The 23,945-nt window shown below is 54.9% G+C and overlaps 1 protein-coding gene across 7 annotated transcripts in view; it reads left to right on the forward strand.

Moving 5' to 3' along the window:
• The window catches only part of SLC12A3 (solute carrier family 12 member 3), a 38,819-nt gene that overhangs the window by 13,970 nt on the left and 904 nt on the right, over nt 1–23,945 (forward strand). For 2 of the 7 annotated variants that reach the window (XM_023245212.2, XM_023245213.2), the window contains exons 13-25: nt 1,181–1,282; nt 2,176–2,331; nt 3,029–3,128; nt 3,845–3,956; nt 4,381–4,521; nt 5,666–5,772; nt 7,149–7,231; nt 8,515–8,688; nt 9,323–9,424; nt 11,282–11,393; nt 13,757–13,843; nt 16,920–17,055; nt 18,743–18,810. In XM_023245212.2, the coding sequence (XP_023100980.1) occupies nt 1,181–1,282; nt 2,176–2,331; nt 3,029–3,128; nt 3,845–3,956; nt 4,381–4,521; nt 5,666–5,772; nt 7,149–7,231; nt 8,515–8,688; nt 9,323–9,424; nt 11,282–11,393; nt 13,757–13,843; nt 16,920–17,055; nt 18,743–18,810 (1,480 nt within the window). Of the gene's footprint in view, nt 1–1,180; nt 1,283–2,175; nt 2,332–3,028; nt 3,129–3,844; nt 3,957–4,380; nt 4,522–5,665; nt 5,773–7,148; nt 7,232–8,514; nt 8,689–9,262; nt 9,425–11,281; nt 11,394–13,756; nt 13,844–16,919; nt 17,056–18,742; nt 18,811–23,945 lie in introns of all 7 variants that reach the window. The other 5 variants (XM_023245215.2, XM_023245216.2, XM_023245217.2 and 2 more) reach the window with 3 other exon arrangements.

Genomic DNA, 23,945 nt, shown 5'->3' on the forward strand with positions numbered 1-23,945 from the left:
TTTTACCTTCCTGAGCCTTGGTCTCATTTGCAGAATGGGAGAGAGAGTGCAGAAGAGGTGTGTCATAGATGGGCAGGAAGAGACCGGTGTGCACACATATACACACACACATGCACACGCATGCATTCGTATACACACACACTCCCCAGTACTTCCTGGTCTCCTTAACCAACAAGGCAGAACTTGCTAGAAGAAAGGTGGCCGCACCAAGCAAGGGCGGTGGCCACGCTATGGCACGCTGACCCTCCGGCCCCTGCTCTCTATGCAGGAGCAGGGTGGGGGTTTCGGCTGGTGGTCCCGTGGTCCTGCTACTCACGCTGGCATCAGCGATCCCTACCAACCTACTCATGTCCACTCAAGGGAACTTTTCCAGACACTGGCTGCTCTGGATCCTGAACCAGATGAGGAGGCAGCAGGGCCGCCCCCGGGGGGTGGAAATGACTAGTCAGGCCTGGGCTTCCCCAGACACACCTCTGCTTCCTGCTCACCGTGCAGTCCCCCCCCCCCCCCGCCCCCGCCGCCGACTCAGATTTGATGTCCTTTTATCTGGGAGGTTCTGATCGCACTTCAGACTGAGAACCATCATTTCAGATGCTCTGGGGCAGGGCTCTTGTGGCGGATTCAGTGGAATCATCCACAGAGGCCCTGATGCATAAGAGGTGCTTGTCTTGTCTTGGGATCCCCCAGAAGCAGGCCCTGAGACAAGGGTACACATACACAAGTTTGTCTGGGGTTTCTCGGGGCAGTGGCAGTGGAGTGAGGCAGGGAAGGGAAAGAACTTGTTCTTGAGTGGGTTTCTACTGCGGGCGGAACTGTGTGTGTCTTGTGGTCTCAGGGTTTCAGATAAAAGATCGTATAGGTCCCGTGTCTTCGGTCACGCTGTAAAGTATATTTCCTACTGTAATTTGTGTTACAAAAAAAAATGTGACAGCCACTGTCCTTGCGATCCCGTAGCCTCTCCCACTGCTCTCCATCCTCTTAAGAGCTGGCATTTTACAGTTAACGAAACATCGGCCCCTTGAGTGTCACAACACGATGGACCCATTTCACAGATGAGAAGGCCGAGACTCACTGAGCCTCTGTGGCCTGTCTGGAATCCCCCAACTGCCAGGGAGGGTGCCAGGTGGCTCCCTGGCTGGTTGCCCAACAGACTGTCCTCTCTCCCCTCGGGTCCTTGAAGCTGAGCTCAACACCATTGCCCCCATCATCTCCAACTTCTTCCTGTGCTCCTACGCCCTCATCAACTTCAGCTGTTTCCACGCCTCCATCACCAACTCGCCCGGTAAGCAGCCCCCTCCACCCTTCTGTGGGAGGAAGCACCTGGGGCGGGGGCCTGGGTGGGGGAGTGGAAGGCGTGATGCAGGTGGGCAGACCAAAGTCACCTCCCAAATCAAAACCAATTCAAGGAACCATTGAAATCATCATCATAGTAGCTATCCTTTCTCAAGCACGGACAGTGTCCCCTGTATGTGGATTCATACACTGTTTCCAGGGTGCAGAGATTTTTCTAGTGCCTTCCTGCACCAATCTTACAGGAGTCAGGAGTCTGACTCCCCAGAAGAGGAAGAGAATGGCCCAAAGTCACAGAGAGGGTTGCCGTAGGTTGTTAACTGCACAGCTCTTGGGGTGCCGCCTGTTTGCAGCATCGATTTCTATGTTTGTCCTGAAAAACTTCTAGCAGATGGCAGTAAAGAGTCTCGAGAAAACCTTTTTCTTCTTATTATTAGGCCCCAAATCCCCAGTGGGCTGGTCGCCAGGCCACCTGTGCCTTAGACTGCGGGCTGTGGTGCCCCACAGTCGTGCCGTGGGGCAGCTGTCGGTAGTGGTGGGCCGGGCACGGCCCGGTGGCATGGAGCCCCGCAGAACCACATCCTTCCTCGTGCTCTCACCCCCTTGGCTCCCCGGGAGACACGGGAGCCGGTGCTGTTGCTGACGCGTGGCCGTATTTGGCCAGAGCTAGATGCCTCCTCCTTGGAGTAGCCTGACGTGGCCAAGTGCCAGCCGAGGCGGGCGGGCAGTCCTCCACGGAGCCTCCAGGCCCAGCCCCAGGAGACCCGGGTGGTGGGCACAGCCCGGGATCCCGGCTCTGGGCTCTGCTGGTGTTGCCACCCAGGCCCTGCCCCAGCAGCACCGGCCCAGGAGGAGGCTCGAGTGTGACTTGTGTCCCCTGCCCAGGGTGGAGACCCTCGTTCCAATACTACAGCAAGTGGACGGCGCTGTTCGGGGCGGTCATCTCTGTGGTCATCATGTTCCTTCTCACCTGGTGGGCAGCCCTCATCGCCATCGGCGTCGTTCTCTTCCTCCTGCTCTACGTGATCTACAAGAAGCCAGGTGTGCGGTCTCAGGCTGCCCAGGGGCCCAGGGCCCCTTCTTCCCCTGAGGGTGCCAAGCACGCCCTCGTGCCCTTCGGCCCGGCTGGAGGGCCTGTGTCAGGCTCTGTGCTCTCAAGGGCCCTGCTCTGACCCTCCAGCCTCGTCCCTCCCAGTGGGGTGAGAAGCCTACAGGAAATGTGTCTGCTCAGAACCCACATCTCTGGGTCCGGACCACCCCCGCCGGCACCCAGGACCCAGGAATTGCCTGCCCAGGTCCATCCTCTTGAAAAGGCCGGCCTGCTGGTGTGCACACCCGGGCCTGCGGGTGGCCAGGGGCTGGCTGACCGCAGGGCAGGTGGACACAGCGTGGTGCCCACGTACGCGCAAGTGCGGACCCAGGGGTGACAGTGGTCTGGGGACAGGATGCAGCAATCCGGGAAGGCCTGGAATTCTAAATTTGAACCTGGTTTTCCAGGTCGTTGTCTGCTTGTCAAGGGAGGAGAATATTTTATAGAGTTTGATCCTATGAAGTATAACTTTTAAATATGTAGCCGTATGACATGTGCAAACATCAGGAAGAGATCTGTAGGCTGTCCACCCACCAGCCAGCCCGGCTCCCGTGGTGCTCGATTCCTAAAGAAGGTCAACGTCCCCTCCCTTGGCACGTCTGGCTTCTCCCGGGGATTTCTAATCTTGTGCTCACCCCTCCTGCTCAGAGGTGAACTGGGGCTCCTCGGTTCAGGCCGGCTCCTACAACTTGGCCCTGAGCTACTCGGTGGGCCTCAACAAGGTGGAGGATCACATCAAGAACTACCGGTGAGCAAAGCCATGTCCCTGCTCTGGGAGGCTCCAGGCCAAGACCCGTGCCCCTGCCCCGGGGAAAACCCAGGGTGGGCGCGGTCCTTGCTCAGAGAGGGAACAGAGGTGGAGGAGAACCGCCCTGCGGGGAGGAGACGAGGTTGGCATGGCTCAGTGGGGACCAAGCAAGTCTAGTGACCTCTCTGTATCTGAGTTTCCACAGCAGGATCTGCTCTTTGAAATGCAGGGGGCTCTAGAAGAGCGATGGGGTGCTGCCATCCCTGCCACAGGTGTCCGTCAGGCTGACTATGACGAACCTCTCCTTAGAGGGAGACTCGGGTGTCCTGGACCCCTTCCCACCACACCTTAATAGCTAACAGTCAGCCATTAAGTACTTACGTTGCATTGCTGCACAAAGTGCCATCCGCCGTCTCACCACAGCCCTCTGGGGTGTGTGAAATTACCGCAGTCACTGATGAGAACACGGAGGCACAGAGAAATTACGTAGCTGGCCTACGGTCACACGGCTGAGGAGTGGCCAATTTTGGCTCCAGCTGAGTGTGGCAGCGGCCCTTGACCAGAGGCCGAGTCACCCACCCAGGTGACACAGAGATCTTGTAAATGCTATGCCTCCCCACTCCCAGTCTTTACGCTTCCCGGCACCTGCATTTTGCACCCAGACCCCTGTGGGCTCTGTCCAGATGGCTCATGCCCTTTTCCCTTCCCCTCCTCAGCCCCCAGTGCCTGGTGCTCACGGGGCCCCCCAACTTCCGCCCGGCCCTGGTTGACTTTGTGGGCACCTTCACCCGGAACCTCAGCCTGATGGTCTGTGGCCACGTGCTCATTGTGAGTGGCCCCTGCAGGTGGGGTGGGCACGTACCCTTGGAGGAGCCCCTGGGCATGAAGTCCATACTTGGAAGGGTGGCAGGCAGCTTTGGGGGCCGTGGGGGACGAAAGGGCTGTGGAGAAGCAAAGCCTACCAGACCCTGCTGTGGGCCTGGTTCTCTCTCCTCCCCTGCCCTCCCCTGTTCCAGTCACCAGCTTCTCCCCACTGCCCTACCTCTCACTCTTGCCTCCATTTTCCTTCCCCCACCCTGCTCCCTCCTTCCCTTCTCTTCTTTCCCTCCCCTAACTCCATATGGGAGAATGGGCACCTCTGGGTGTGGCTGAGCCCATGGGGCAGCCTCCAGGGAGGAGAGGGGCTGAATCTCATTCAGGCCAGAGGGTGAAGGAAGGAGCCCCTGAGGTCACCTGCTCCCCCCACCTGCAGGGACCCCATAAACAGAGGATGCCTGAGCTCCGGCTCATTGCCAATGGGCACACCAAGTGGCTGAACAAGAGGAAGATCAAGGCCTTCTACTCAGACGTCATTGCCGAGGACCTCCGTAGTGGTGTACAGATTCTCATGCAGGTGCCGTGGCTTTGGTGGGACAACCCGGAAGGCAGGATGTCCTAAGGGGCTAGTTGAAGCTCCTGCTCCCACAGGAGTCTCCTACCTTCCTCACCTTTCCAGATATGCTAATTTGGGGCACTTTCTCAGGGTCCCCAGGGCCTAGGGGAAACTGACCTGGAAGTCTGTGGGGATGGTGGGAGCTTGAGCCGTCCTTGTTCTTCTTTTCTGATATAATTTACAGACAGCAAAGTGAAAAAGTATTAAGTGTATAGCCCGATAAATGTTTACGTAAGCAGATACCACCCAGCGGTATGATGCCACCGCTCAGACCAAGTTCCGGAATGTCCTACCAGGCCATTCATTTTACTGCTCAGGTTTCTCATCTGCAAAACGGGATACAATAATAGGTGTTAATTCTGAGTCAACATTGGGAGTCCTTTCTAATAATTCTAAATATTTCTCACGATTTTTAAAAAAAAGAACATATAGGGTCTTTTGCGGGGGGTATGAAAATATTTTGAGAATAGACAGCAGTGATGTTTGCACAACATTCTGAATATCTTAAATTCCACCAAATTCTATACCCTTTAAAATGGTTAATTTTGTGTTATGTAAATTTTACGTCAAAAAGTTTTTTTTACATTTTTATTTTTATTTTATTTATTTATTTATTTATTTATTTATTTATTTATTTAATTATTTTACAGGGGAAAGTGCGAACGCAGTCCCCCATTACCACAAATTATGCAGTTGAGTTTCCCACATTTGGGGATTTTTTTTTTTTTTTTTTTTTTTACATTTTTAAACACTGAAAAAAGAAATGCAAAAGATGTGCAGGTGAGATGGCCTGGGGATACTCTAAAGCTTGACATCCAAATTCAAGTCACTTGTGACGAGGAATAATTTGCTGGAGAAGCAGGACCTGGAATAATCCAGAGCTAATGGGGACGGTGCGGTGATCGTAGCTTCTAGTTGTCACGTCACCTTTCTCGCAGGTGTGTCCAGACAGGCAGGACCCTGAACTGGCAGGATGGAATCTCTGAGCCCTCGCCACCTGGCAAAGAGGGCAGCGGGGGCTGAGAGAGCCCCACCCTCGTCACAGCACAGAGCCCCTGTGGGGCACGAGGCCTGGTCCCTCACCCCAACCCCCTACCCCTTGCAGGCCACAGGTCTTGGGAGAATGAAGCCCAACATTCTGGTGATTGGGTTCAAGAAGAACTGGCAGTCGGCTCACCCGGCCACGGTGGAGGACTACATTGGCATCCTGCAGTGAGTGAGGGCATGAGGGAGGCAGGGCCTGGGGTCTCTTGATTTTGCGCCTTGGGAGTTTCCTGGGCCTTGGGAAGCGGTGGGGGTTAGGAGAAGGCGGTTCAAAGCTCAGGAAGAAACAGACCCACTGAGGGCTCGCCACTCTGGGGCACGGACACCAAGATGGGCAGGGGCAGGCAGGGAACACAGAGAAGGGGACCGGCCGGGTGTGGGACGATGGGGAGCGAGCCGGAGTGAGCAGCTGTCACTTGGCTGCAGCCAGCCGTGCCCAGGCAGAAATGTGGGCCTGGGCCCAGTGTTGCCCAGATCTTCTGGGTTTTCAGAGAAGTTGAAAATGTGGGTTTTTAGGTGACAACCTTGGGCTCACCTGTGGGCTACAGAAGGCCTCCCGGGAGGCGACCATGTGGGGACTCCCTGGGGACTTCAGGGTGAACTCCGAACCTTTTCCCCTTCGGCTCTTGCTGCGCCATGGCCAGCAAATGCCTGCCTGGGTTGCTTTTCTGTGTTGATGTGGCATAGAGAGGCAGTGTGTAGTAGCATTTCCAGAACAAAGGCTGAGCGCTGGGTCCCTGGGACCTGCTTCCGGGTCTGCTGTGAACCAGCTGCCTGACTCTGAGCCGTGCACCTGAGCCACCGTGGACACAGTCACAGCAGGAAGTGGTGGGATGTCTGTTCAGCACCCCACCCCCCAGCTTCGGCGCTCCAAGACCCCGAAATGCTGGGGCCTGAGAAGCCCCCGTCCCAGAGATGTGTAACTGAAAGAACCCAGGGGGGCAATGCTTGGCTCATCAGATCAAGCCCTACTGGTGGTCTCCGGGGCCCTCTGTCAACTGGGCAGTAAATCCACTTCCGGGGTAGGAGTCTTCTAGACATTCCACATAGACAAGCTATTGGCTGCCTTCCTGAGCAAGGCCATTCCTGTGTCTGTGCCTGCCCTCAGGGTTCTGTCTCAGCCATTTGGCTCCAGACCCAGCTGGCCACTTCCTTAGCGTGCAGTCATGGGCAAGTTACTCCCCAAAACTCAAGTTTTGGATCTATAAGATGGGGCTAGCGATTCCCATGCCCGCCTCTGTTGGCAGGGTTGTGCAGATTATCCAAATGTATCAGGAGGACAGAGCCTGCTTCAAAGACTGGCCTGACTCGGCTTCCCTCTGAGTACAGGGTTCACAGCATCCATAGTGCCACAGACCACAGAGCCAGAGGGGTCCTGGGGGGGCTCTCCGGTTCCACTCGCGTGTCACAGAGACGGGGAGACGAGGCCCAGAGAAGAGGGGCATGGTGGAAGGCAAGGCCAACTCTAGACATCTGGTCTCCTGGGGGCTGGGGGCTGAGGGCTGGGACCGAGAGGAACCTGACCCCACCTCTTCTCCTCCCAGCGATGCTTTTGATTTCAACTACGGTGTGTGTGTCATGAGGATGCGCGAGGGGCTCAACGTCTCGGAAGTGATGCAGGCACACAGTGAGTACACGCCCCACCTATTGGCATGCCTGTCAAAAGCCAGAACAGGACCCCAGAAAGTTCTAGAACCCGATTTTTTTTAAGTGGTAGAGGGAAGAGAGAGAGAAGTTAGTAAGGAATAAAAGCTCATATATTCATAAAAAGTTAGCTTTTGATGGCCTCTTAGAACTCATCAGGTTTCCAAATGAAGAAACTGAGGCCCAGAAAGGAGACGTGATCAGCTCAAGGCCACACTTCCAGCTGGGTGCAGAAATGCGACTGGAACTCAGGGCTCCCCAATCACTATCAGGGTTTTTGCAACCAGATGAGATAAAGAGGATCTAAGAGGAGAAAGAAAAAGAGGGAAGAAAGGAGAATGCCCAGATAAAGACACTGGAATATGAAAATACACAGAGAAAGGCCACGGAGACGGGACATCTCTGAGACCATCTTTGGGGCACCGAGGAGGGATGTGTTTTACGTTTAGTCATGCGGGAATCTGCAGACCCTGAATTAGTCATGTTTGCAGGGCTGAAAGAAATAATATATGGTCTAGAAAATAAGTGGGGGCGGCACAGGGGGAGCTGACGGGTACAGATGCTACAGTTCTGGCAGGTGGGGACCGGGGCGTGCTGACCCATGTCACCCTGTGCAGACAGCATGCCTGGTACACAGCGGCTGTGCAATGAATATTGATGCAACCAATATTTACAGAACAGCAGCCCGTGCTCCTGACAGACGTCGTGCTAGGCGCTAGGGGTACTGCAGGGGTAAAACAAAGTCTGCCCCTGGGAAGCTGCTGTTCCCATAGGAAGTGCAGTGGACCCACAAGTCATTTTATTTTTTTATTTTTTATTTTTTTAAATTTTTTTTTCAACGTTTATTTATTTTTGGGACAGAGAGAGACAGAGCATGAACGGGGGAGGGGCAGAGAGAGAGGGAGACACAGAATCGGAAACAGGCTCCAGGCTCCGAGCCATCAGCACAGAGCCCGACGCGGGGCTCGAACTCACGGACCGCGAGATCGTGACCTGGCTGAAGTCGGACGCCCAACCGACTGCGCCACCCAGGCGCCCCCACAAGTCATTTTAGACAGTGACGCCAACACAGGGCATGTGGTCCGAAAGGCCTCTCGGAGGAGGGGGACTTTCGCTGAGACGGGGAGATGCTGTGAGGGCTCCTGGCTCAGGGGCAGGGGCCAGGTCAGTGGAAGGTGAGGAGTCAGGACTCTCTAGTATAAGGGGGAGCCTGGAAGTGCCCTAAATAAGGAGAGCCTGGGAACAAAACTGTCCCCTCTCTTGCAGTTAACCCAGTGTTTGACCCAGTGTTTGACCCAGCGGAGGACAGCAAAGAAGCCGGCACCAGCGGGGCCAGGCCATCTGTCTCGGGCACACGTCAGTCCCCACCCCACTCAAGGCGCTCTCACCTCGTGGGGCAGCTAGTGGGGGGCCATGAGGGAAGCTGGTCAAGGGCAGGAGGTGCTCGAGACCCTTGGGGATGGGTAACTGGGGGCCAGAACGGGTGGGCTGGGGCAATATTCAACATCACAGCCCTCTTTGGGAATTCAGTATCCTGACATTGTGAGGACCCACCCAGCTGGCTCTGCAGCCCATGTCCGACCCCTCCAAAGGCACCTGGCCACACTCAGATGTCAGGGAGGAGAGGAGTAGGCTTCTCCTTCAGTCCTTTCCCACTGATGCTCTGGGAGGCAGGGGAACAGCACAGGAGCTGGGGGCATCCGGTGGGCATTTGCAAGGGGCACAGGGTTGTTTTTAAGAGAATGGTCCCTGGTCTCCAATGCCCACCAGAATCCTGGGGGAGAGACGCGAGGAGCAAGGGAGGGGCACGTCCTAGCACTGCATGTCTGGGACTGCCGCTCCTGGTCCACCTGCCTGACAATCGGGTATGAGGGTCTCACTGTCAGGAGAGCCACTGGTGGTGATCTGGGCCAGTCCCCACCATGCATGCCCTGAGCAGGGTGCTTCTGGCCGCTGTGTGCGTGGCCCGGGTGACAGCGAGCCCACCTCACAGGGCAGGTGGCTCTGTTTTCAGACAGACACAGGCATTTGAATGTGCACTGCTCTGAGGTGATCTGCCCCTGTGCTCCTGCAGTGGACCCCGAGGCCCTGGTACGGGAGGAGCAGGCCAGCACCATCTTCCAGTCTGAGCAGGGCAAGAAGACCATAGACATCTACTGGCTATTTGACGACGGAGGTCAGTGCCCCCTGGACACCAGCTCTCCCCAAGGCTGTCTTCCCTACATGGCCTACCCTTCCCACTCTGGACAAGGTTCCTTAAGGGACCCTGGGGCCCAGAAAAGGGGAATAGGGGCCTTCGGGCCCACCTCTGGGCTTGGGGGAGCCTGGCCGGGCCCCTCTCTTGGCCCCCAGTGTTTCAGCTGTAAAATGGAACACTTTATAGGAGGAGCTGAGTTTGGCACAGGATGGAATGTTCAGACAAGCTGGGCCTTAGGAGCCACAGGCACCCGCCATCACTGGGGGAGATGGGCCAGTGCACAGAAAAGCTGTAGGAATGTTCTTCTGTTCCCAAAGAAATATACCCTCTCCCATTTTTCTTAAGATACATGCCTCTCAGCTTTATTATTCCATGTAGACAGAAATAGGGCCCCAGGTAGACAGAAAATGTTCCCGCTCCAGTAGTATGTATCCTGTTGGTGAAAGTTAATATAGAGAGAACGCTTACCCTTGCTTGACATTAAGTGCTTTCCGTGGGCTAACCTAATGCAATCCCTAGGTAGGAAGTTGTTTGAGACTCCTTTACAAATAAGGAAACTGAGACATACAGTGGTGATGTAATTTGTCCAGGGTTATGCAGTGATAAGTGACAGCTGCTCTTGGCCTTCTATGAAGGGATGACAAGGAAGGATGAGGGTTCCCATCCATTGGTCAAATCTTTCATCTTCAAAAAATGCCAGCAATCCAGATTTTCACATGCAAAGCCCCCACTTATTATAAACATATTTTTTAATGCTTATTTATTTATTTAATTTTTTTAACGTTTATTTATTTTTGAGACAGAGAGAGACAGAGCATGAACGGGGGAGGGTCAGAGAGAGAGGGAGACACAGAATCTGAAACAGGCTCCAGGCTCTGAGCTGTCAGCCCAGAGCCCGACGTGGGGCTCGAACTCACAAGCCGCGAGATCGTGACCTGAGCCGAAGTCGGACGCTTAACCGACTGAGCCACCCAGGCGCCCCAATGCTTATTTATTTTTGAGACAGAGTGCAAGCGGGGGAGGGGCAGCGAGAGAGGGAGAGACCGAATCTAAAGCAGGCTCCAGGCTCTGAGCTGTCAGCACAGAGCCCGACGTGGGACTCAAACCCACAAACTGTGAGATCCTGGCCTGGGCCGGAGTCGGACATTTAACCAACTGAGCCACCCAGGAGCCCCCAATTATTAAATGTCAGCTCACTTATTTAAAAACATCATGCAGATGAGAAAGAATGAAATCATGCCATTTGCAGCAACGTGGATGGTCCTGGAAGGTATTATGCTGAGTGAGATAAGTCAGTCAGAGAAAGATATCATATGTTTTCACTTACCTATGGATTTTGAGCATCTTAACAGAAGACGATGGGGGAGGGGAAGGGGGAAAAATAGTTACAAACAGAGAGGGAGGGAGACAAACCATAAGAGACTCTTCAATACAGAGAACAATCTAAGGGTGGTTAGGGGAGAGGGGAAAATGGGTGATGGGCATTGAGGAGGGCACTTGTTGGGATGTGCACTGGGGGGTTGTATGTAAGCGACGAATCACGGGAATCTACCCCCAAAACCAAGAGCACACTTTACACGCTGTATGTTAGCCAATTTGACAATAAATTATATTAATAAATAGATAGAATAAAAACATCATGCAGGCCAAATGGACCCCAGCCCACAGAGCCCCGTGTGCCACCCTGCTTTAGTCTAGCACCCTCATGATACAGATGGGTAAACTGAGGCCCAGCGAGGGGAAGAGGTTTGCCAGTGGCAGAGCGGGGCGAGAACCCGGAGGGTGTTTTGCCCTGAGGGCACTTCCCTCTTGATTTACGGGGACCCTCCTTGCCAGGCCTCACCCTCCTCATCCCCTATCTCCTCGGCCGCAAGAAGAGGTGGAGCAAATGCAGGGTCCGCGTGTTCGTGGGGGGCCAGATCAACAGGATGGACCAGGAGAGAAAGGCGTAAGTGGGGCTTGCTGGTCCAGCGCCAGCCCAGCTCTCCCCAGGGGTGCCCCCACCCCCGCTCCCCGCACCCGCACCCCTGCCCCGGGTGGGCTCAGCTCTCCCCAGGTCACAGCAGTGGTGAGGGGGCTCTGGGCCGGGGCAGGCTTCCGTGTCCTGTCCCCCTTTTAATAAGCGACAGGCGCTCTAGTTCCAGCCATGAGGGGGAGGAGTGTTACATTTTAAAACCACAAAATCTGCTCAAGGAGAAATCTGTGTGAAAGGAGGGATGGAGAAGGCCCCTCCTGCTGAGAGGTGAGGTGGGGCTGAGGATCCTTCAGGGCGACATCCCCCCAAGCTTGGGATGCTGTTCCTGGTGAGACAGGAGGTGACTTCCGTGGCCAGGAGACAGGGCCGCAGATCCTACTGAATTTCTTGGTGAGAAGTGACGTTTAATTCTCCTCCAATTGTGTGGCTCACTCCACAGGAGCAGGGCCCTCTGCCGGGAAACCCAGGCTAATCTGTCTCACCCGGAAAGAACAGGCCTGGCTGGGGAGCTTGGCCGGCAACGGCTACCGGTCAGAACTTAGCCACGGTGGTTTGTGGGTTTTACTGATCGCCTCTCTCCGGCAGGAGATGCTGGTTTTCTCTTGAACATTGCCATATGACATTTCCTTTTAAGATGTGGCTAAGTAAGAAATGAGTTGATTGAAGTCGAAAGGGAAGTAGATGGTAAGGCAGGTATACAGGTGTGCGGCCGGGCAGGTGGCTCACGTGTGCCTAGAGTTGGGCCACGGTTGTTTTAGAGCAAGAGCAAGGTCAAGTGAGGTGAAAGGTTGTAGGGTGGAAGACCGCTGGACGGGGCAGACAGGTTGGGAACAATGGGTGGCTTGCTCAAGGTCGTGCGATTAATTAGCCAAAGAGAAGAAACTCCACCCAGCCTCTGGTGCCCTCTACAACAATCCCAGCCACGACGCCCCAGGGCCGGGACCCTGTGGCCTTGCCACCCTGGTCCTGCACCAGGACTACGCCCCCATGATGCCTTCTCAGTCACCCCTTGTGCGAGTTAAGGGTGCCCAGCAACCCCATCTCCTTGTCCTCACCCCTGCTGAGAGCTTCTATACCGGAAGGCCCTTCCCAGCAGTGCCGAGGAAAGCGTTGCTTAGAAAGGGCAGCATCTAGCTTCTCTGTGATCTCCAGAAACAGGCCAGGAAGGCTGCTTTGCCGGCTCAGCTTCCAGTTCCAGCCCCCAATGGAAGCCGGGCTCAGCAGGTTTAGTTGGGCTCAAGACCATGGCCCCATGGGGGTCACGGGCTGTCCTGCATGGGAAGGTTGTAGAGTGTTCTCTGCCTCCCATCCGTCCCTCCACCAGGCCAAGCCCTCTTCCCCCCACTTTGTGACCCCAAGACCAGGCTTGTGCTGCCTCCTGCCACCCCCACACCGCACACCAACACATCTGCCCACAGCTCTGCTTCCTAATTTCGCTCCCGAGTTCAGGGACCAGCAGTAGCTTGATACCTGGGCCCCAGCCTGATCCTTAAGGTTTATCCCTCCCTCCTGCCTCCTCCAGCTAGCCACTCACTGCTCCCCCTTCACCCCCTGCACCCCCATGTTCTCACTCATTGGAACTTCCCACCCCCATGCACTCAAACCCTGCCAGCTCATTCTGGAGTATCCCCAAAGTCCCGTCCCGTCCAGGAATTCTGATGCAGTGGGTGGGCTAGAGCCAAGTCAGGTATATTATTTAGAAGGCTCCGGTGTGGACACCACACCCCCTTATAGTAATCTTGCACACCAGGCACGGTCTGGCTAGCTTGCCGCCTCCTCCATGAAGCCCTCCCTGACTGCCACAAACCATGGCGTTGGCGTCTCCTCCCCTGTTGCATGCAAAGCCAGTGCTATGTGGCTGTCGCTCCTGGTTCTGCATTTAGCTCATGTGCGGCATCTCTGTTTCCTTAGCCCACCCTGTAATTTCCCGTGGTTTACCTTCCCATCCCTTAGACCCTTGTTTCTCAAAGTGTGGTCCGTGCAGCAGCCGTATATATCACCTGGGAGCTTATCAGAATGCAGAATCCCAGGCCCTTGCCCCCGACCAGGTGAATCAGACTGCGTATTGTGACAAGGTCCCCGGCAGATGTATAGACACATTAAAACGTAAGGCGTGCTAGTATAGTACGGAGATACTTGGGGAAACCCTGCTTCATTACTCTTCCACATTGCTCGTCATCATCTGACCTACTGTATCAATATTCGGCTCTTGTCCTGAATGCAAACTCCCTGAGGGCAGGGTTTGATCTGCTGTTCTCGCTGCTGGCTCCTCGGTAGACACTCAAGACCAACCCGTTGACTGGAAGAACTCATGTTTAGAACTCTCCACCTTCCAGGATCGTTTCTCTGTTAAGCAAGTTCCGACTGGGATTCCACGACGTTCACGTCCTTCCCGACATCAACCAGAAGCCGCGGGCGGAGCAGTAAGTTCTCTGCGGTGACTTCCTTCCCAGGCAGAAGGACCAGCCATGTGCCCTGCAGACCCCTGTGCGTGTGGCCCCTGTGTGTCTGGTGAGCCACGGGCAGGCAGCCACCCACACGGGGCTCAGGGGAAGAAAGAGGAAGGGGTAGGAGTTTGCCGCCGCTTCTTTTCCTGCCAGTGTTTCTTCCTTTGCATGTCAGAGCTCTGGGCTTTGCCAGAAACACAGCTGGGCTGGAGGACAGTGAATGGTCAGTTCGTGCTTTTCTCAGAGCGCGTGTTTCACGCTGGCGCGCGTCCCGGGTGCTCTGCCCCTCGAGGGGAGGCAGGTGTTTCATCCTTAAGGGACCCCACCCCCCACCCTCCCCAAGGACCTGCGTGGGGGGGGGGGGGATGTCTGGCTTCACACTTCCCACTGCTTGCTACTCATAAGTTTCTAAATTTTCTCCAACACCCTGAATGTTTTCATAAAGCAGTGGTTCTCAAACCATGGCCGCTGTCAAACTCACATGGAAGGGCGTATGACAACACAGCTTGCTGGGTCCCCCTCCCCCGCCCCCTGCCCCAAGATGCTGAGTCAGCAGATCTGGGTCAGCGCCTGAGAGCCTGCATTTCTAATAAGCTCTCAGGTGCTGGTCCAGGCACCCAACTTTGAGAACCACTGTCTTAGTCCCGAGTCGATGTTCAAAAATGCCAGATTGATGGCTTCTGCCTACTTGTGGCTTCTGAGCTCCAGACCTTGACCTTTTTGTGAAGGTCTCAGCTCCACGACGAACTTACTCCTTCTCTAGGCATTGCCTAATTCAAGTTCTGAAAAAGGAACTATGACTGGCCTAGTTTATCTCTTCCTGCCAGGCGAAGGTAGAGGTTGCCGCAAAGCCTATTTCTTGGCTACCTTTGCTCCAGTTGGCTGTGGCCAGGGTTGGCAGAGTCACAGGCCCAGAAGCACATGGCTGGAGGGCAGGGGCCGTGGCAGAGGCACATTCCAGAACTGAAGGTACATAGTCCCTGAGGCAGAAACATGGCAGCGACAGCCCCTGATGTTATTTTTATAAATACATCGGTGTTTAGAGTGGGGCGAATGTTGAATGGTCTGGGCCCCGGCTCTCCTCCTCTCCCCCCACCCCCACAACAGCAAGCACACAGACTTTAAGCAACACCCCCATGTGAACTTGTAGCTAGGCTCCATGGTGGGGTCAGAAGGAAGGTTATTTGCTTGCTCAATGATTCAATTTCATATTCTGAAACTAAGACATTTACAACAGGGTTTGCTTTCTGTAAATCAGTCTAATCGAGGTTTTCCAGCACTCCACCTCCCTAGTAAAAAGTAAGGTCCGTCCGACCTCTTACTTTTCCCTTAGATTCCCCATTTCCTGGAAAGGGAAGGAAATCAAGAAAGGAACTAGTCAGTGGTGATGGGTATATTGGCCCCTACTGCGTGTTGGGGCAGAGGTGAGTAATCACAGCTCCCACCACCAGGGTTTACTCTGGCCCAAGTGCAGGCTAGAGGAAGTCAAGAGCCATCAGAACGCTGCAGACACGGACCAGAACGCACAAGACAATGCAGCTGTCTCTGTTGGCAAAGCCTTGAGAAAGGCCTCGAGCAGAGACACTGGGGAATACCTTCTAGCAGGGAGGAGACTGAGAGCAAAAGCACGCAGACCCCATCCAGCAGCCCTGATCTTTAAAACCCCTGCCTTGGCCCCTCTCTGCCTCCACTTCCTGGCCCACTGTCTCCTCCTTTGCACAAACTTCTCCAAAGAGATTTAAGCCCTTCGTGGCCTCACGGAAACCACCCTCGCCAGCGTCATTGCTCATCTCCGCACCACCTTGTCCACAGAGCTCATTTCTGTCCTTATCTTTCTCTGCCTCTCCACTATATTTGACACAGCGATCCTTCCTGAAACAGTTCTTTTGGCTCTGGAGACGTCGCCCTTGACAGGATCCCTCCTACCTTAGTGATCCTTCTTTCCAGTTTTTTATTTTATTTTTTAATTTTTTTTTTTTAGCGTTTATTTATTTTTGAGACAGAGAGAGACAGAGCATGAACGGGGGAGGGTCAGAGAGAGGGAGACACAGAATCTGAAACAGGCTCCAGGCCCTGAGCCGTCAGCACAGAGCCCGACGCGGGGCTTGAACTCACGAACCGCGAGATCGTGACCTGAGCCGAAGTCGGCCGCTCAACCGACTGAGACACCCAGGTGCCCCATCCTTCTTTCCAGTTTTAATTGCTGATTATTCCTCCTTTATCTGACGTAAACTAGTCTGCATCCTTGGGATTGGGCCCTGGACATTTTTTTCTCTTGACTCTGTCCCCCATGTGAGCTCATCCATCCATGTGGCTTCAGGTGGCTTCATCTGAATGCTGACCAGTCCCAATTTCTATTTTAAATAATGTAAGTCAAGTCAAAGAACAGCCACAGACAGCTTCCTGTCTCACTCAGGGTAAATAACGAAGGCCTGTCTGATCTGGGTGCCCCACTCACCTTGCTCTGGCCATGCTGGCTCCTTTGCTGCTCCCCAGACACACCAAACACACTTCTGCCTCAGGGCCTTTGCACCTCCAGTTCTGTGTGCTTCAGCACCCGCTGACCTGTGAAGAGCTGGCTTCAGAGGGACAGGCATCCTTCAGCTTCAGGAAGGCCTTCCCCACCCCAAATATTCCCAGTCCTGGTACTCAGTTTGTGCCTTCAGGAAACTTCCCCTCTATATTGGCCTGTTTATTGCCCAGCAGACTGTGCGCTCTGTAGATAGCGGACGTTGTGGGGTTTGTTCCCTGGCAAGTAGCACAAAGCCTGGCACAGGATGGTACTCAGGAGCTACCTGGGGACCAGTCGAGTGGGTAGAAGTGGATCCCAAGGCGGTCGTGTGGACAGCTTGCGGAAGGTTGGCTGAATGCCACAGCCAGCGTCAGTGCTGATTTCTGCGCAGAAGCTGCTTTGATGTAAACCGCAGTGGCAGAATGGGTTCAGCCTATAAAGAACGTCCCTTTGGTTCCCATGTCCATCTCCCTCGGGGGACCTGGTTCCCATGGAAACTGGGCCATCTCACCTGGTCTCACCTCCTCTCTCTGTCCCTAGCACCAAGAGGTTTGAGGACATGATTGCACCCTTCCGCCTGAATGACGGCTTCAAGGATGAGGCTGCTGTCACCGAGATGAGGCGGGACTGCCCCTGGAAGATCTCAGATGAGGAGATTAACAAGAACAGGGTCAAGGTACCAGAGAGAGAAGGGCCTTGCCGGGGTGGGTGGGGGTCAAGGCCCTCCTCTGGGTCAGGGCCATGTGCTGTATCTGTCTTAAACTTTCTTTCTTTTTTTTTTTTATGCTGATTTATTTATTTTGGGAGAGAGCAAGTGGGTGAGTGGAGAGGGGAAGAGAGAGAAAGAGAGAGAGAGAGGGAGAGAGAGAGAATCCCAAGCAGGCTCTGCGCTGTCAGCATGGAGCCTGATGCAGGGGCTGGAACCCATGAACTGTGAGATCATGACCTGAGCCGATATCAAGAGTCTGATGCTTAACCCACTGAGCCACCCAGGCGCCCCTGTTCTGAACTTTCTTAACGTTCTCCTCTTAACCCTCCCCCTCTACCATGCCCCAGCCTCTGGGGTATCCTCAAGCCACAGATGCTTGGTAGCCCAGTCGTGGAACTCAGAGCCATTCTTGGCACGAGAGCCTGGTCACCCTGCCCATTTGAGTCACCCCTGACCATGGCAATGGACTGGCCAGAGGTCTTCCTCTCCTCTCTATGGCTGGTGGGAGGGATTCCTGAGACAGGTGGCAAAGGTCAAGGTAGACCTTGTGCTATGGGCCAACAAGCTGCCTGGTGGTTCCCCTTAGCCTGTGGATCCCATCCCACAAGCAGCCTAAAGCCATGGATGCTCCTGCCCAGGTCGCATCTTCCAGGCTCTTTCAAGGCCTAAAGGAAAGTGGTGGCTGCCGTGGCCACTCTGCGGTGGGGCGAGCTGTGGGAGCGCCTGGGGATCACAGTTCTGCTCCCTGTGTGCTCTGGGTCGGTGGTCCCCCCACCCCCATTTTGCCCCTTAGAGGACATGTAGCAAACTCTGGGACACCATCCCATCCCACCTTCCCGCAAGGAAGAATTACTCCCTGCAAACGTCACTAGGGCAGGATCCGGAGTCTGGGATCTCAGTGAACTCACTTCCCTCCTTCTTTGGGGTGTCCTCCCACGGTCAGACTCTTGAGTGTCAATCATTTCTGAACCATCTGGAGACAGGTCTTAGGGTGGGAGGGAGCCTCCCAACCCAACCTCACGTAAGCTTTGGGGAGTTCTGATCTGTCACAGCCCTGAGGCTCCGCCCCAGAGGGCCCACAGCTCCTTGGGAAATGCTGGATAAAGCATAGTGTCCCCAGAAGGCTCTGGCTTGGCCTGGTGCAGAGAAGGAGACGGCATGTTCCACCTCTGCTCCGACTCTACCTTATCGAGAGGCTTCCACATGCCAGGACCTTGGCTTGGTGATTTGCATAGGTTATCGCTCTCGACGCTGCCCAAATTCCCCCAGGGAAGGGATTATCCTACCCATTTTGCAGCGAAGACAGTGAAGCTTGGGGGGCCCGCATGCCTTGCCCGGGTTCTCTCTGCTGTGAGCTATCAGGGCTGAGATTCAGACCCAGCTGCCTCTGCACCACAGAAGGCGCTCGCTCCCCCCGACTACGCCCCCAGTCGTGGTAATAAGGTCCAGCAAGGAAAAGCCACGGAGGGCTTCTGAAGGTGAACTTGGCACTCAGTGACTCTGAGGGGCCCCTTCCATCTCAGAGGAAGGAGAGTCTGTAATAGTTTAGGGGGAACAATTCATGCATCTGGTTTGAATGTTAAAAGAGGCTGGTGGGCTTAGCGGGGACGTTTCCCAAGAATGTAGGCAGTGACCACGTGGCTTTTCGTTCCAGTCCCTTCGGCAGGTGAGGCTGAACGAGATCCTGCTGGATTCCTCCCAGGACGCTGCTCTAGTGGTCATGTAAGTGGCCCCCGGTGGGAGGGGAAGCCTGTCGCAGAGGCCCGGGGCGTCCGCTCTGGGAAGGGATTCAGGAGGTGCGCACCTCAGGAGGGCTGGGGACCGAGCCCTCCCCTGTGAGGCGGAAGGGCCCGAGGTTCCAGGAAACACAGTCCAGGTGGCTCGTTAGCACGTGGCTGGGCCTGCGTCCTCCGCACCCCCCTCGCCTGAGTGCCAGCTGGCAGAGGTCTAGGGCCTCACACGTCCCAGGCCTCACGGACTCCCCTGACCATGGTTTTCCCTCGTTCGCCTCCTTTTCCTGCCAAACTCAGCTTGGCAAAGAGGACCCAGCCCATTCCAGAAGAACATCAATTCCTGGTTGTTTGGGAATCACCCGGCCCTTCTGGGCCATTGGCCACCCCCGACTGACGTTGGTGCCAAGCCTGGGCAGCAGCAGGAGAGGCTCGCCGTCCCAGGCTCCACGCCCGTCAGACCCTCCGGCTTCCGCTGCTGCTGGCTGTGTCCGGTTATGGGCCACTTCTGAGTATGCGGAAGGCGAGGGGACAGGTGGCAGTGGCACTGAAGGTCTCAGGGTGGCTCTATTCTCTCGGAGGCCAGGAGGAAAAACATGGTCGGCCAAGCCCTCTGAGCGCCCTCCCCGAGAGAAGCCCAGCTCCCAGGGAATGGGGCTATGGGGCAAGGCAGCTAGCTGACCCGGCTCACATTTCCTGAGGGCTAGTCACCTGGGAGTTCCCCAGGGCAGCCAAGAAGCCTGCGGGGACTGGTTTTTCCAGCACGCCACTTGCAGGCCCCAATGCAAAATGAAAATGCGTTCAAACATTATTAAGGATGGCAAGATGGCGGCGGCAGAGGATTAAACCCAGCGTGGGACCCTTCCAAGTGCAGGGGCCCCACGCGACTGCCCGGGTTGCACGTCCACGTGGCTGGCTCTGCGGGAGCAGTGCTCCCCGGGGCCGGTAGGGAGATCATTTTTTGTACAAAGAAAGCGCTTCGTGTTTCTTTGATGTGCGAACTGTGGTAAGAGAAAGAGCTGGGTTTATTTGTGAGCCTCTGGCCAACGCCCAGCAGAGAATGCTCCCAGGGCAAGGCTGGACTAGGCTGTGGACTGGGTCAGAGTGCAAGACAGTGGGGATGGCTGCATCCTGGGATGACTCCCCGGAACTTTCTTTGGGTGTGGTACCTGGTGTGTGCGAAACCACCTCTTCATGAACGCTACCTGTGTTCGGAGAAGTGGGATTTTGTTTTTGATTTTTTAAATATATTTATTTATTTTTGAGAGACAGAGTGAGACAAAGTGGGGGGGGGTGGGTTGCAGAGAGAGAGGGAGACACAGAATCCGAAGCAGGCTCCAGGCTCCGAGCTGTCAGCCCAGAGCCCGACTCGGGGCTCAAACCCACAAACCGTGAGATCATGACCTGAACCGAAGTCAGACGTTTAACTGACTGAGCCAAGAGAAGTGGGATTTTCAAAAAAAAATTTTTTTTTCAATGTTTACCTATTTATTTTGAGAGAGAGAGAGAGCATGAGCAGGGGAGGGGCAGAAAGAGAGGGAGAGAGAGAATCCCAAGCAGGCTCCTCGCTGTCAGCACAGAGACTAATGCAGGGCTTGAACCTAGGAACCGTGAGATCATGACCTGAGCCCAAGACTTAACCTGTTGGAGGCTTAACCGACCCAGCCACCCAGGTGCCCCTGAGAAGCAGATTTTTTGCATTTTGTCTCTGCTGTTGCTAGCTCACTGTGTGGCCTTGAGCAAGTAACCCTACTTCTCTGTGTCTCCGTCTCCCTGATTATAGAGAAGAGTTAAACCTAATTATTTCCAAGGTTGTCCTTCACTCTAACATGCTGTGATTCTAAGTTTACTTGCCACTAAAATGAGTTGGTCTCTCAAGCCGTAAGTCGACCAGTTTCATCCTGGGAGATGAGCCCCTGCTGATACCTCTCCCTTCCCACTTCCCAATCCCCGGGACCTCAGAGGGAAAGCCAGTCCCCCACCCCCACCAACCTTCGTGGAATTGGCAAGTACAAATAATCATGGGTCCAGACATCTTAGAGAAGACGCCTGTGCATGGTGTCCGAACCCATGGGACCAGCTACATCTGCTGCGCGAAGGGGCCCCGGCCTTTGGGCCACCTTCACTGGGAGGGCACGGCAGCCGCGCCTCGGCATTGCCTGTCTCCACCCCGGAGACACGCCCGCCAGTGTTTCTACAAGTTCAGCGAGGGTCACTTCCATCAGAACCACCGGGGCACTGAGCAAAATGGCCAGTTCCTCTGTTCCCTCCAGATCAATGTCTGGGGCGGAGTCAAGGAAACTGCATTCCCCAGAAATTCCGAGGAAGGAAAAGAATCCTCCCAGGCCGCGGTGAAAAGATAAAGTTACATTTTTCAGCATCTTGAAGAGCGCACTTGGACCATTTTCTAGAGCAGGTTTGGGGCAGAACTTGGTGTTTGCTCTGTACCCATCAGCGGTTTATCTGATTGATGGCCCGTGTTTGAGTTCAGCTTAACCTGCGCAGCTGATAAACCAGCCTTCTAGGATGATAAGCCAGCCCGGTAACTTTTGCCGAGATGGACAACCTGTCTCTGGTCCCACTTTTGGGTTTGGACCCGTCTTGCTTCCATAAAGACGCCCTCCTCAAAGGCAATAGTATTCGTCGACATTGCATCTTGTCGATCGAGTTTCTATGCCACACCCGGGCATTGGGCCTTGGTAATTTTCACAACGCTGTGAAGTGTTTCTGTTTTATACCTGTCTTCCCCACAACACACACACACACACACACACATTGAAGATGAGGAAACTGAGTCTCAGGGGAGTTAGGGCAACTTGCCCAGGATCCCACAGCTGTGAAATGGGGATTGTTTCCTGAAACCTTGGATCCAGGTCAGATGCAAATCTGAACAAAAGGTTCCTTTATTCTGGAGCAGCGTTATTTCTAAAGATTAACAGCTTTCAGCTGAAAGCTGTTAATCCTGGGAACAGGAGTGATGGGCCTGGGGTGGAGCGCAAAGGAGGACGGGTGGACAGGCTCCGCTGGGGAAGGGAACGTGGTGCTGAAGCTTGAAAGGCCACAGCAGGAGTGATGGGTGTCCCCTGCCCCTGGTAATGCAGCCACCAGCTTTGAAATTTCTGATTTCGGTGCCTGAGAATGACGTGGGAGTTCCCGGAGAGTCTTTCAATGTAACTGAAACTTCAGCCTGTTAAATCAGAGAAGTTGGGTTTCGATCTTTCCACTTCCCTTCCCCTGAGTGTCACCAGACACAAACCTGTCCTAACTGTGGTGACACCAGCTGATTGAAATACCCCTGTTCCCGCCACCTTTCCCAGTCCTAGGGAACTTGCTTTCCGCCCTCCCGCCCCCGCCCCCGCCCCTGCAATGTTTGTTTATTTTTGAAAGAGAGAGAAAAAGAGACAGAATCCGAAGCAGGCTCTAGGCTGTCAGTGCGGAGTATGACACAGGGTTCAAACCTATGAACCACAAGATCATGACCTCGGCCAAAGTTGGATGCTTAACTGAGCCACCCAGGTGCCCCTAGGGAACTTGCTTTCTAAAGGAGGGTAGAGGTGGTCCCAAGGGAGGCTTTGAGGCTGGACTTTTAAATAAGAGACAGCTGCTCAGGGACCCTGGTTGGCCTTCTCAGCAGAGGTGAGGGTTGCAGTGAGCAGAGGCAGCTGGCGGGGGAGAAGGGGGGGGGGTGATCCCAGACCGTGGTTGGAGCCCCAGCTCTGCCACGCTCTAGCTCCGTCCTTTCTGGCCGCTAAGTAATGAGTGCGACATCAGCGGCTGGCGTTAGGAGGTGCTTGCTGTGTGCCAGGCATTGCGTGGCTCCCTTTGTGTGCTTTGTCCTCTGTACAGCTCGCAAGCATCCTGTGAGGGGGGTTGGTGTGTCCTCACCTTAGGGCGGTGAGCCACCTGCCAAAGCCACGTGACCGAGGAGGGGCAGAGCCTTGCTCACAGCCTCCCTGCTGCCAGCTCCCGCCCGTGCTCTGCAGCCCAGAGTCGCTCAGTCTTCCTTTCTGCCCGGGTGCCCTCAGCTGGGAAGAAGGGGGGTTGCTGCAGGCCCTGCCCATCCCCCGGGGTTGTGTTGAAGTTCAGATGAAATAACGGTTGGGATGGACCGTAGGAAAACAGACTGTAAAGTGCAGCCCCGTGTGAGATGCCGGTGTCTCAAGTTCATGTAACGCCCCGCCCGCTGGGCCTGTGAGATACTGCGCCTTCTACTGGAGCCAAGAGCAGGGCAGCCGCCGTCATCCTGAAGTATTTCTGGAATCTTAAGGTGGTGGAAAAGTCACTTCCTGAAATAGCCGTAATTATGTGGTTGAACGGCCGCCCCAGGGCACCTCGTTATTTGCACGGCATTGCAGTGCGGACAAAGGGCTGCCCCAAGGCAAGGGGGAGTGCTGCTCCCAGGGCCTCACATACACGGCAGGAGGCAGGACAAGAACACACTGAAACATGTGAGCGTATCACACTGTTGTGGCCACAGGCTGGCACGACTCAAGGGGCCTGAGGGGGTGAGATCACCCGTGCGATGGCCCAACTGTACCAGTCTGTGCTCTAGGCACGGGGAAAGGATAGTGAGCAGCACAGACAACAAATGAAAAGAGGTTTTGGAGAGTGGGGAGGGCTGTGAGGACAATGAAACAGGGTGCTGTGATAAAGAGAGACTGTGGCCTGCTCTGGAAGGCAGCTATGTTAACCACTGTATCACCAACGCCCCCCTCACAGGCCAGCTCTGGATAAGGTGATCAGAGAAGGAGGTGCTTGTAAGCCAAAGCCTGAGTGATCTGAAGGAGGAGACAAGGTGGAGAGCTGGAGGCGCCGCCTTCTGGGTGGGGAGAACATCACATGCAAAGGCCCTGGGGCAAGAGCAAGCTTGCCATTTTTTTTTTTTTTTTTTTTTTTTCTGGAATGGAGAGAAAGTCATTGTGTCCACAGGGGTGTGAGCGAGGCCCAGGCTGGGAGGAGATGAGGTTGTGGAGATAGGTGGAGACCAGATCGTGTGAGTCTTACCAGGGCCATGGCTTTGTTTACACAAGCTTTGTGGGTAAAGGTACATTGGAGTTGAGCTTTCAAGGAGAATGGGAGATCGTTCTTAGGGTGGCTAGGAAGAAGGAGTGGTGAAGGACTCCATAA

The sequence above is a fragment of the Felis catus genome, chromosome E2 (assembly GCF_018350175.1).
Source record: "Felis catus isolate Fca126 chromosome E2, F.catus_Fca126_mat1.0, whole genome shotgun sequence".
Taxonomy (NCBI): domain Eukaryota; kingdom Metazoa; phylum Chordata; class Mammalia; order Carnivora; family Felidae; genus Felis; species Felis catus.